Here is a 13,279-nt window from a genome sequence, read left to right as displayed (position 1 = left end):
AAGCATGGAGTTGGATGAGTGTGTGTGCTCCCGCAAGAGGGATATGCAATGTATGGAGGGGTGCAGAAGGTTACTGAGGAATTCTACCAGTGACTATTGATTTTTTTGCTGAACTTTTCACCACTCTTATATGAATGTGAATATTATCACTGTGTGGTGTGGTGTTCAAGATTTCCAACCTCCTGCTGCCAAAAATGAGAAGTCATGTGTGGCGGCTCCAAGCAGCTGATATGAGGACTTAGAAGAATTTCTTTAACCTTGTGACCACCACAAATTTAGCATTTTGGTTTGGTTGAGCCACTTATTTGGACCTTTTGTGACAACGCTGGAGATTTTGTCACATTTAGAGTTCATTACAGAGCCTGTATGTGTGTGACGGGTCCAATATTTGCCCTGGCTTTATAGTTTCAGTGCATCTATCAAGAGTGTGTACACACTGATAATTAAAAGGTTTTCATGTCTTTCTAAAACATGTTTTGTTTATGCAAGTAGCACAGATATTCACATTTCTAATTTACTTTTTATCGTGTGAGCGCTTTCTGATGTTCATCTCCTGCAGATGTGCCGAATTATCCAGCAGTTCTCAATGCATGGATACATGCATATGGCTAAATGGTGAACTTCTATGGAAACAATAAATGCAGACAGATTCTCACATTGTCTCAAATGCAAAGACTTTAAAACACAAATACAATAAATAGATCTACAATACAGGTGAATTATTGTGGTTACTGTCATAGTGTCAAGCCAAACTAGCAAAAAGCAGAAAGTATTTTAAGTTGTGAGGTCTTTTGTTTTGTTTTTTTAAAATTCGCTCATAGAGCAGAATGAAAGAATCAAACTGCAACTGGACATCATGCACAGGCCGAGCTGCCGAAACTGTTTAATGTATCAAAAGTGTGTTCAGCCATATAACAGTTTATGCTGTGCACAGACTGATGGGGTGAAAGATATTAAAGACGTTTGCTAAATCCAAATTTTACACACAAAAAAAATCAAGCATAAATGAAGATTAGATGTTACACTCAGTGTAAATGTGACATAATACTGATTTCAGCAAACATGCACACAGTAAAACATAATAGTTTTAAATTCACAGTCATTGTTTAGGGCATGTGGTTAAAACGGGGTCAAACTGATGCCCCTCCTTTTTGTTTTTATTGTTGTTGTTGTTTTCAGGTTTTAGCAGAAGAGCTTGAGCTTGGTGGGTGAAGACGTGTCGCCTAAGCTGTTGCTCCACAAAGTCTCATAGATGATGAGATGTCTTCCTCTGACCTTCCTGTCATCATAAATGGCCAGGTCTGTTGGAGAAGAATACAAATTCATTTGCTCAGAATGACAATGGTTAATTCAGAATTGCTTTCATTTTGGAAAAATCATGCATTCTGTTATGTCAGCAAAGATGACAATAGGGTTCATACTGAAAGCCAGAAGCAGAGGACAGTTAGTTTTATAGTTGCTGAAGCAATGTGTAAAAGTATAAAAGCAAAAGTTGATTTCTGTCATGGCTGTAAAAGTTTGGCATTCATACCAGACTGACAGGGTGTGCAAATCTGCTCTCGAATCGGTCATCCTGCAGAAGCTGCCTAAGGTGGGAAATGTAGCTAGAAGCGAGACGAAGGGTGTCCAGTTTGGAAAGTTTGGTATCCGCTGGCACCCAGGGCAGGCTGGTTTTCAGTCTGGAGAAAGCTTTGCTCAGCACTCTCATCCTCGCCCTCTCCCTGGCGTTAGCCGCGTTCCTCTGCGACTGTCGCGTTTCCCTCTGGTGCGCTTTGGAAAGTCTGTGCTCCTGCTTGATCCTCCCCTCAACACCTTCGTCTTCCAACTCCTCCTCCGAGTACCGGCTGGGATTATAGCAGGTGACTTTCCGCGCGGTGGCCTCCAAGGCAGCGGTAGTCCTTTTGTGGCGTGTCTCGTCGTCCTCGGCATCACTTGCAGCAGAGCCAGTGGACATGGCTGCTCCACCTGCGCCTGGGGAAACAGACCGGAGTGGCACTGTGGACGACAGACAACAGTGAAGTAAATGACGAGAAGCTGCAAGTCAGCACCTCCTTGCAGTTTCCATTTGGTAACCCTGGAACTTATTTCCCACAGAAGCGCTAAAACGTCAACCCTTGATTCACTACAGTACCATCTGCACCAACTAAAGACAGCTCTGTCTAAAGAGACATGGCCTAGCTATCCCTCTAATTTAAGTGTCATGGACTTGGCATCTGCACAGTTTTTTTGCTGAGCATTTCTCCTCCCCCTTTTTTGTCCGAGCGACCATGACCTCAGTGGGACCACAACTCCATCTCGTTGTGTAAACTGTTAAAGACACATGTTGCTCATTTGAATCTTAATTTTTTTTTAAAAAGTTAAGTCCTGTCAACTATTTGCCCTCAGAGATAGTTAAAGCAAAAGATGCAATGAAGTTCATCCAAAGCTGTTTGTGCAATAATTTTACCCTTTTTTCTTTTTTTTTTGCAAATTCCTTAAACATTCTAAATTTATTGGAGAGCATGAATTCCCTGATTTAGGTTCAGTCCATTGCAACAATTACAACTACATTATATTCAGTAAAAAGTCCTCCGGTTTGTGGTCTCACAGATGTGTTTTGGTCTCGAGGACCTTATCAAAAGTGTTTAATCCTTCGCTGCGTTCACAGAGGGATTGGGTTTCTGCAGATGGAGCAGCGCTTCACACGCAGCCTGTGTGTACCAGCCCAGCTGTTATTGGTTCCCATGACATCTGGAGCGTTGGCATGACATGGGTGTGGCAGAGGCAAGGAGGCACCATCTTCATTCTTGTAGTATCACAAATATTTTTACTGGGTGTCTCGGCAATATTTGCATTTCTTTTGTGCGTTGGTTTGGTGGTTTAATCAGTGATATGAGGACTGAGCTGTAGATCAGAGGGGAAGAGGGACAGAAGTGTCTCTGCTGAGATCCCATGGGAAGCTGACTTTTGTGCAACACTAAAAAGACCACTTGTGTTCCAGTGTGATGCAAACACTTTTCAAAAATGCAAACAAATATTTGGAAGAAACTTGAATGGCCACACTTTCTCTTCAAGTTTTGATTCATACTTTCTCTGCTCGCGCCGTCTCTTTGTCTGTCAAGAAAGATATTCCCAGAAAATCCCAGGTCCCTGTTTGCTATTACGCCACGTAATATGTGTGAAATTTTATATTTTTTATGACAATAGCCAGGCATTGCCAAGGATTACTTAACAGCAGCTGAGATGTATGCTTGATTTTGGCCAAGCATACATCTCAGCCCCTGCAGCCACCCAGGGGCCATGAGAGAAAATAAGGAAATTACTGTATGGCACTGGGCCCAATGCCGCCTTGTACCCCGACAGTTAAGCTTTATTCCAGCATGTTGGCTTCAAGTCACACCTTTCTGAACAACTAAAAACCTCAGTTGTAATATGATTGATTGTTACCAGTTCCAACAATTTTCCTCTGTCATAGAAGAAGAATAATGCAAGAATGTTTCCTTAATCCAAGGACACATTCCTCTGCTTCCTGTAATCCTGCTTTTCCAAGCAATTTTCACAAAAGCAGAGCTCAGCTGCTGCTTTGAGGGATCCCTCTGCTCAGCACACCCTTGGATATGTCACGACTCTGAAATATTAGGTTCTACTTGTGCTGGTATGACAGTCAGAGCTTCAGGCATGCTGCCAACTCGTCCTCCATCACTGCATCCGTCAGCAAGGTGAGTGACACTCTTGAAGGTGCGAGTTATAGGATCCTGCTGACTGATTTAATTTTCTTTTTACAGTGTTTCTCTTTTTTTTTAAAAAAAAAAACAAAAAAAAAACTAACAGTGAAAGATATTGGCTGTATGACGCATATTTCACATTGCTGCTTCATTCACTGTCACCGAGAAACAGGTTGAGATAAAACTTTGCTCGTTTGTCATTTTGTGCATGTTGTGCTTCAATAAAAAGAAAGAAAGCGAGAAGAAGAAGAACATATTGTCCAAAAAATAAGTGGCTACATGGTTATTGTATTTGCCTTGGGAATAATCAGATTCAGGGCCAGCGATAATAAATAACACTGAAAACTTGACTTGAAGGGAGAGCAAGCATCTGTCCGTCAGCAAAGACTTTCAGGGGTCTTAACCTCTATCACAGCCCTAAGCTGGGAAAACCAGAGAGACAGGTGCGGGCTCATGATGTCACAGGCCTGACTCAGTTTCCCTCCCAGCCACTTATGATTCCCATGATTGCCTTTGAAGAAGCCTGCAGCACATTAAGCTGCTGAGTGAAAAGCGCACAAATCAGAGACTATAACCATCAACTTCTATAACCTTTTTAATTTATGTATTTATTATTGTTTTATGCTATTTGGCAAGTTGTGCCCAACAGTGTGCTGGAATTTTATGACAAAATATACGATGTAGGCTTCTGTTGATGTCATGATGTTTATTTGTGTACCATTTTACAAGAGCAGATGTGACAAAGTGCATCATAATAATGACAGAAACAAGCCAAAGAAGATGGCGCAACAGCACACATTTCAGATGGACGATACATAGATGCAAGCACACTGTTATTGTAGCTACAAATTCTATGTTTATTATGTCAATCTAATGAAAAATTAGACTTAAATTAGGTTTGATGAACCTTCTTATCTATAGAGTAAAAGAACAGGAGTTGGACTTCAAGCCACTTTACAAAAAGTGTGTAATAGAAATATGCCAGTACTGCTTGCACACTATAAAAATCATTTATCAGTAGCTCACTGGTATAACTTAAAAGTAGCCTACAGGATAAGAAATGTTATTTTTTTACCCAACAATGAAGGATTTTGCAATAATACCATTAATATTATCGTTTTAAGTATTTAACGTCTCAAGAACCACATACAAGTTAGGACAAGTCTGTTAATAACAATATAATTAACTGTTACTACTGTTACAACATGGAAATAGTGAACGCTGCTGTTAAATTGGAATATAAGTGATTACATTTATACCTATTTAATATCTTTTTATGCCATATAGATCTAGTCTTTTGAGACAATTCACTTTGCAGTGAGTTTAGTTGTCACTTTGTGTTGTTTCATCGTCTTCATTTTCGCCTGGCCTCGATGGCCTTCATCAGTGGGACCCACCGAGATGTAGTCTCTCTGCTTGGTTTAGCCTGACCTAAAGCGGGCCACGTGCTCCCTCTGACGTTCACGGGGCCGTCATATTCGTCAGCCTCAGAGGCGATCTCCATTTTCTGGATGATGAGCTTTACGAGGCAGTGCTGCTTCTCTAGCAGGCATGACATCTCTTTCATTCTGCAGGGAAAAAGAAAAACAAAGACAAAACAATCAATTCATGTCACTTAGTGACAGACTTCATTCACTCTTGCCTAGATTTATAATGAGACTGCTGGAAGGTCAGACTCCTGGGTGACTTGATGCGCTTACTATAGAAACAGAGATACAGAGTGGGATCTGTAGGGGTCGCTCATGCATCAAAAACTACTTTTTCTTAATTCCCACTTTAGCTTTCAGCATGCACAGTCTAGATCATTGTACCTGTAATACTCATCCATTACCTCAATAATAAGCTTGCACACTTTTATGATTTTAGAAACATGAAAACTGACTTTCATGTGCATGCATTACCTGGTCTTCTGCTTTTTGAGCTCATTCTCGATCAAAGTGCATGCCTTTGATTTGGCTTGCAGATGATTCCAGACTTCATTGGTTTCCTCTTCACCATAGAAAAATTTCTTCAGAAAGTGCTGCAATCAAAAATGTGAAGGTTTAATAAAGGAGAAAACTTTCGCTGCTATAAGTTATAGACATAAATCATCATGTTGCACATCATCTGTTTCTTCTTTTTTTTTTAGCTTACCCTGGAACACCTGTGATTGGGATAGATGGTAATGGAGTTTTTGTCAACTCGTTTCATAAACCAATAAGGGAGCTTATCTTCCAGAGCGGTGTGCAGATCAATCTGGGGTCAGAAGGGCTGGTATTTAGTCAAGGGTTCGATTTTGGGCGAGGAATATATCATTGATATCATATATATCATCTTGTTATGTGTCAGTGTTCCATGCATGTTGTTAAAATGGCTCAAGAGCAAAACACCACAACATCAAAAAAAGAACAAGGCAAATTAAAAAAAAAATCCAAAGTAATTTTTATGCTAAAAAAAATTAACCTGGTTTAATACAAACCTGCATGGCTATCCGTTTCAGCGCAGCATTTCTTTGAACTTCAGCAATGTCTCCAACTGCTAAACCAATCTACAACACAATCAAAGAATCTTTGGTTAGGACCTTTAAAAATACAAAGCTTATGACAAGAGCATGATTAGATAAAATTGCTGTCAAAGCACTAGAACAGAAATTATTATAGTAACATACAAGCCAAATGTATAGCCACATAAACTACTTTAAGATGCAGCTGGGGATCAGGGTGTGCTTACCATCAGGTTCACGAGCAGGATTGGCATGAACAGAACAAAGACCACAAAAATGAAGTATGTCAGGATACCAAAAGGTAGTCGATGATTCAGATACTCATCCAGGAAGTTGTTCTGGTAGTTCAGTTCCCCGACCATCATCACAAAGGTTTGTACCACAGAGAGCGGCACGCTGTTAAACTCCCTCTAATGATACAAAAAGAACAGCAACGTGTGATTGCATGTTAGCAATAAACACTTTATTATAACAGACATCCAGATGGCCTAGGTTTTAATCATTTCTGTACCCAGCCTGGACACTAAAGAATTGTTCTATCCCCACAAGTGTTTTGTGCAGGCCTAAACTTTGAACAACAGTGAAGTTTTAAAGTTAGGTGACTTTAGCAGCCATGTCAATAAAATATGCAGTGGTGCATGAACACAGCGTTCTGGTGGCTTTCTAAGGTGTGTGTGATGGTACAAGAAAGGGTGAGGGGACTGTTCTTACAAAAATTGTGACCTGATGTTATTAAAAAGGTCTGCGTGTTACTGAAGGAATCCTCTGGAGATCATTGATATACATGCAAAATTTTGAAAATCTGATGATACCCTTTCATCCTGCAGGAATTGTATGGTTATATGCATCACTGAGTTCTTTTAATACCTGATTGAGCATCAGGGCATGGAAGGCCAAACTGAAAGCCAACATCAGGTAGAAGAACAGCAATACAATACGGACCAGTGTCTTCATAATCTCCCCGAACATCACAACATAGATGCCAACTCCCTCAAACCTGAGGAATCAGGAGAATAAACAGGTTGGTGACCTCAACTTTATGAGAAAGTGGAGGATTTAAGTCAGAGTGAATAGTACCTCTGGAGATAAAGGAGAAATCCAACCCAGGAATTTAAAACTGCTATGGCCCCCGCTTGCCAGTGTAAAGAACCCTCTGCATTGATCATGAGGGGGACGACGAACAGTATAGAGAAGATGGCTGAAATCCAGTCGCTCTGGTTGGAGTAATCCATGAAGTATTTCCAGCGCTTTGAAGCAACGAGATGAATAAAATCAGGGTTTTTTTTCAAATTTAACAGCTAAGCTTAAGCATGGAGGTGACATTCTGACTTTTTGCTATTCAGTAGGGGCTGTAAATCTAAATCTGGGGGCACGCATTCATCACACTTGATTGCCTGTGTGTCCACACAGACCCAGTGCTGCACAGATTTATGGGCACATGTTTTATGTGAGGTAATGACACTTCCATAAGAGGACAGTACCTGCTGTGATATCTGCACCACTTCCTTTCCTATCGAGTAGATATTCATAACCAATACCATCACCATGCAGAAGGACAAGGACACACGTTGCTGTGAAACAAATGTTGAGACGTACTTTGAATGGCACATTTGTAAAGATGTATTTTTCTAGTAATTTGAATGACAGATCATTTGTTTTCAATCACAATTTCCTCATAATGCTGTCAGAGTCATTATTACTCATCACAACAGCCATTAGTACCTCTGTGAAAGATACTGGAACCATGATGATATTGTGCTCGCCCGTGTCACTAGTGTTCACGGAGGGTCTCAGAGTCACTATAAGGTGAGTTAAGGGCAGCAAGCCCAACAGATAGAGAAACATGTTGAGCACATGAGCTATGCTCCCATAAGCAACCCTGTGGACAAAACAGAGGACACCATGGACCAACGGTCAAGGTAAAATGTTAACTGGAGCTGGACTAGGGTGAATAAATCTGTAAAAATAAATATGGGTCATGGGCCAAGTCCTCCTGAATACTCACCACTTCATTGCCAGATACTTTTTGCAGACGGGATGGTTGAGGAGCTCGATGCGGTTGTACTGCACCATCGCCTGCAGGAGGTGTAACAGAATAATGACCCACAGTCAGTACACACAGCACATTTTGCACAAGCAGTGGTACTCACTGCAGAACCAAAGGGGTTGCGCTGGAAATAGTCCAGCTCCACCGCTCTGTTGTTTGGGTTTAGGGCGGAGACAGTGAGAAACTTGACTCTTGACCCTGACTGTTCTTTATTGACAGCAAGTTATTGACGGCCTAACAAACGATGACATCAGCAGGAGTAAACTGGTGCTGTATTTTTTTAAAACATTTACAGAAAGATGTCGTAATTTTCCAAATAGTGCGAAGCTATCGAGATAAAGAAGGGGTGGCTGCTGTGCGGAGGACTGGAGGAAAGATTGCACAATGTATCTTGGCCTCAGTGATTTGCCACAAGCTGTTATTAGGTCTCGGTAGACTTGGCCACTCACCAAATTTGTGAACATTTGCATGCAGATTAAACCCCGCTTGAACTACCCTCTGCTGGCAATTTAGGTAGCACAACGAGCTGAAATTGATGCAGATGTAACACTGTAATAATATGTCCAACCTTTATGGAGGTGGCAATTTTCTGTTTCCTGATGAAAATGTTTTGCAGAGGTGAACTGTTTTTTGGCCATTTTAGAGGCTACAGCTAGTGTTTCTCTTGACCTGTTCTCTTGTAACATACTCAAAAGCTTTTAGTTCACAATATTTATATCGATAAGGGTGGGCTGAATGTCTGTAATGGTGAAACCATGTTAACAACACATGGAGGTTGTAGCAAGAACAGAGGAGAAGCCTATTATTTGTTTGCCAACAACCAATCAGACAAGTTTGATTCCTGATGAGTGCTAAGGGCAGAGTGCTGGTGGTGGCATCATAGCAGGGATGCTTGAATGTTCTTTTGTGATTTTTCAAGGCAGGAAGAGAGTGGGGGAAAAAGGCACAATGAACGTCGTTATAAAAGTGTCATCGTCACTAAACTATGTAGAGAAATCAAAAACATTTCTGAATAGGCCACACACTGCGTAGTAGTTGTCACTGTCACTTTCCAATGATTAATAGAGGAAGTGTCATCACTGCCCCTGAGGAGGGACAGGCCAATCCTGATCCCATAAGTTATCAAGGCAAGTGGTGAAGTCTACAGAGCCTCATTAGATGCTGATGCATGACAGAAATAGAGCTTGAGTGCTTGTGAATCATGTGGAAGTACAACATTTGGATTCTGAAGCTGTTAAAATAGTAACAAAAAGGTTTGCTTACGTTGAGAGCGGCCAGTGGCTGAACCTTATTCCCATTGTAAATCTGCCCATTCACTTCAATCGGAGCTTGGAGCCATTTGAAGTCATATTCAATCTAGGCCACAAAAAGAGTTGTTTAATCTTTTTCCCGATCAGTGTTTCAAACAATATGTTTAATGCGTGTTTTGTGTGATTACGTGGTAATCGGGGCTGTTGTGGTCATCATCAGATTCCCTCATGTTGCGGTCCAAAAGATGCTGTTGACAGAAGCGGCACAGTGACGAGGAATTAAATCTTTAGTAAGTAACAACAGATCACACAACACAAAAATGCTGAAAGATGTGAGTTATGATGACCGTATACAGTGATTTATGACATGGATTTTATTTTATTTTATTATTTCTTTATTTTGCCAGCAGCAAACCTTGTAAGTTTCAGGCAGAAACTCAATCATGTCTAGTATGGGGCATCGCTGACTACTTTCGGGATTGAACAGACTTACAGCTTCAGCACACCTGCAAGAAAAAATAATAAGATCACAGACACGACTATAACCACTGGATTGTAGAGTCACTTTAATATTTCTCAGTGGCACATTGCAGGCAGCTGCAGATAGCAATTCACACTACTACCCACATTTTATTGTGTGGCATGGCATGACTCCTAATAGTGATTGATGATTGTGAGTTTGTCACTTGAGGATTAAATGCTCCCTTATAGCTTGAGAAATCTATCCTACCTCTTTCACTAATTAGATTGGGCTATCTGAAAAAATTCATTGTCACAAACCCACTAATCAGTAGCTGACATTTGGGAGATTCATAGTTTTTACAGATCCAAGAAAGAGTTAAATATTGCACGGATAAATGAAAAAATTATTTAAGCTTTTTGCTCTTTAATATGCTCTATTTGTTTTTTTATTGACAAAATACCTTTCACAGTCAATTACAGCATTGACCACGTCTTTTCTCCCATTTTGCAAAGCCTCATGGAGGAATGAAGTGTGGTTCTTGTTTAAGATGATCTCCGCCCCCCTGGCCAGCAACAGCCTGACCGCAGCCACGTGTCCACCTCTCGCTGCGATGTGGAGTGCCGAGTTCTGTCAGTACAACAGAACACACCTTCTCAGATTCATTACAGTGTGGGGCGGATGACTTATTCGGAGTGAATGGCAATTATTTGTGTTTTAACGTTTAAACTGGAAAAATAACCCTAGTATAAAAATCGCCAGGACAAATTAATTAGTTCAAGAATAAATATCACAGATCACAGTGAAATTGTTTTGGAGTAACAGGAAGCAATACCCCATCCTCATCTGTTTTATCCAGCAGCTTGAGATTGGCTGCCAGTAGGATATCCATCGTTTGTGTGTATCCTTCAGAAGCAGCGTGGTGCAGACAAGTCCAGCCCTTGTAATCACTGTCAACAGGACATTTCTCTACAGGTTAGTATACTGTAAAAAACGATCACTCAAACCATCACGTTCCTTTAATGTTTTTGAGCAGTGTATTTTTTATGCTTGCACATGTACATGCTTCCGTGCACACAACGTGTGTTTGGCTTTACCTGTGGAAGAGAGCTCCTTTGCGCAGCAACAGTTGCACCACTTTTGTGTGTCCCTCTTTTGAGGCCAGATGGAGTGGAGTCAGGCCACGCTCATCGCCTTCATTTAGCAGACGAGAGTCAGTAATGGACTCTAATAATCGGTGACATGTATTGATGCGGCCATACCTTAAAAAAAAAAGTAAAATCACTGTATTGTCGGGAAATGGTAGAGCTCCATACCTGTAGACAATTTTATTGTAAGACACTCATGGCAACTGTTGCAGGTTTGAATCTGTGGCTGTAGGCTAGGTAGCAATAAAGGCTTAAAATGCTAGGAGCGGTAAGAAGAACAAAGTAGAAGTGACATATTTAGTTGGGAGATTATGTTTTGTTGTCTCTGAACCTTTTAAGCAGGTCAGCAGTATTGTCTAGAGAATGAGGCTTCTGTAAGAGTTAAGGTATGATATCATAGCATGGCCTTCATCTGCCCTCTAGTTCTAATGAAATGGGTGTTCATGATAGAAAAATCTATAATAATAATGTTGAAAATCCACCCATTAAACACTGTCAGTAACATTTTGTTCACATGTGGCTCACTAATTAAATGCTGTTCCTGTGACAGCTCCTTTGGGTCACTACATAATATTTAAGGTATGTTACTTGAATTAATCTTCTAAAAGCTTTTAGGGGCATGAATGTATTGAGGTTTTATACAGCTGAACAGTAAGGAATGGTGTTTTATTATCCGTCTGTCCATTTGATTGACTACAAATCAAATGGACATACACTGCCAACAAGAATTTCCATCCTTCCAAGTTTCTTAGTTTTTTGCTTATGTTTAGTTCCAGATCATAAGACAAATGTAAATATTAGAGAATGATAACCTGAATAAATACAAAATGCACTTTTTAAATGATAATTTCAATTATTAGGTGTGTGTGTGTGTGTGTGGGGGGGGGGAGTTATCCAAACCAAACTGGCCCTGTGTGGAAAGAGTAATTGTCCTAACTACACACAGGACTGATTATTGCCAGAACTAGTGAATCAAATCATCACTTAAAGAGAGCCTGTCTGACAAAGTGATCTCAAAAAGCAACATATCATGCTACGATCCAAGGAAACTCAAGAACAGACAAGAAACAAAGTCACTGACTTCTTCAGTTTGGAAAGGAATACAAAGCCAATCAAATGGAGAAAACCTGGAACACTGGGTGATCTTCCCAGGAGTGCCTAGCCTAATAGAATTACTCCAAGGGTGCAGTGATTACTCATCCAGGAGGTCAGATAAGAATCCAAAACAACAACTAAAGAACTGAAGATCTCACTTGCCTAAGTTAGGGTCAGAGTTCATGATTCAACAATAAGATTGGGCAAAAGGTTTCAAAGGTGAAAACCACTGCTAACCAAAAATAACACAAACGCTCGTCTCACATTTGCCAAAAAACATCTTGGTGATCCCCCAGACTATTTGAGGACTGACGAGACAGAAGATGAACTTCTTGGAAAGTTTTTGTCCCATATGTAAAATGAATACTGCACTTGATAAAAAGAACATCATACCCACAGTTAAACGAGGCGCTGGTAGTGTCCAATGCGACTGAATTAAAAAAGGTCTGTAAAAAAGAGTGATCCAAAATTCCTCCACAGTGATGTGAAAGACAGTTCTTGCAGTTCTTGCACATCCAGTTATTAGTCAAAGGAGCTTGCAAAGAAAAGTCCAGATGCTTTTCTTAGCAAGCTCCTTTGACTACGATGACCTGGATGACTGAGAACCTTCACAGACATCCAGTTATTAGGTTTAGAGGAAAATTACTTTTTCACAGTACAGGTTTGGATACCTTTTTTCTTTCCCTTAATAAAAAAATCATTATTTAAAAACTGCATTTTGTATTTACTCAAATGATCTTTGTCTAGTATTAAAATTTGCTTGATGACCTGAAACATGTAAGCGTGACAAATATGCAAAACGCTAAGAAAGCAGGAAAGAGGCCAATACTTATTTATACATGCATGGACAGATGGATGGATAGCTACCTTTGAAATTCTGTGTGGATGTAACAGCTGCATATAGTGTTTTACAATAACACTGGAGTTACACTGGCACACAGCACTAGGTGATATTACAGCTAAAAATTGTACTTGAAATTAACAAACAGAAATGATTTATATGCTACACATCATCCATCATACAGTGGTCAATATCATCTGATTAATTTCAACAGCCATGACTTTGCATTTGTTTGAACAAATCCATTTCCAA

General features: G+C 40.3%; 2 protein-coding genes across 4 annotated transcripts in view; both read right to left on the bottom strand.

Moving 5' to 3' along the window:
• Positions 1-709: 709 nt before the first annotated feature.
• msc (musculin (activated B-cell factor-1)) lies at positions 710-2,177 on the bottom strand. Its single transcript, XM_026180186.1, has 2 exons — positions 1,532-2,177; positions 710-1,301 (listed from the first exon to the last, which is right to left on the bottom strand). The coding sequence occupies exons 1-2, from the start codon at positions 1,952-1,954 to the stop codon at positions 1,224-1,226; spliced, it is 501 nt and encodes a 166-aa protein (XP_026035971.1). The 5' UTR covers positions 1,955-2,177; the 3' UTR covers positions 710-1,223.
• Positions 2,178-4,395: 2,218 nt separating this feature from the next.
• trpa1b (transient receptor potential cation channel, subfamily A, member 1b) overlaps positions 4,396-13,279 on the bottom strand; it is a 46,134-nt gene continuing 37,250 nt past the window's right edge. For all 3 annotated transcript variants that reach the window (XM_026179466.1, XM_026179468.1, XM_026179467.1), the window contains 16 exons: positions 11,041-11,205; positions 10,779-10,893; positions 10,407-10,573; positions 9,899-9,989; positions 9,672-9,731; positions 9,497-9,589; positions 8,192-8,262; positions 7,909-8,065; positions 7,668-7,757; positions 7,264-7,433; positions 7,054-7,183; positions 6,414-6,596; positions 6,163-6,231; positions 5,838-5,939; positions 5,606-5,724; positions 4,396-5,272 (listed from right to left, as the gene is read on the bottom strand). In XM_026179466.1, the coding sequence (XP_026035251.1) occupies positions 5,059-5,272; positions 5,606-5,724; positions 5,838-5,939; positions 6,163-6,231; positions 6,414-6,596; positions 7,054-7,183; positions 7,264-7,433; positions 7,668-7,757; positions 7,909-8,065; positions 8,192-8,262; positions 9,497-9,589; positions 9,672-9,731; positions 9,899-9,989; positions 10,407-10,573; positions 10,779-10,893; positions 11,041-11,205 (1,996 nt within the window). In that variant the 3' untranslated portion in view covers positions 4,396-5,058. The remainder of the gene's footprint in view (positions 5,273-5,605; positions 5,725-5,837; positions 5,940-6,162; positions 6,232-6,413; positions 6,597-7,053; positions 7,184-7,263; positions 7,434-7,667; positions 7,758-7,908; positions 8,066-8,191; positions 8,263-9,496; positions 9,590-9,671; positions 9,732-9,898; positions 9,990-10,406; positions 10,574-10,778; positions 10,894-11,040; positions 11,206-13,279) is intronic.

This window comes from Astatotilapia calliptera, chromosome 9 (genome assembly GCF_900246225.1).
Source record: "Astatotilapia calliptera chromosome 9, fAstCal1.2, whole genome shotgun sequence".
NCBI lineage: Eukaryota > Metazoa > Chordata > Actinopteri > Cichliformes > Cichlidae > Astatotilapia > Astatotilapia calliptera.
The sequence above is the reverse complement of the archived record's forward strand: the minus strand, read 5'-3'. Positions and strand labels throughout refer to the sequence as shown.

Excerpts from the sequence above, each read along its gene's own strand:
- msc (XM_026180186.1), bottom strand. The coding sequence starts at position 1,954 with ATGTCCACTGGCTCTGCTGCAAGTGATGCCGAGGACGACGAGACACGC. Across the intron at positions 1,302-1,531 it reads TTGCACACCCTGTCAGTCTG|ACCTGGCCATTTATGATGAC; the intron begins GTATGAATGCCA and ends CTTCTCCAACAG.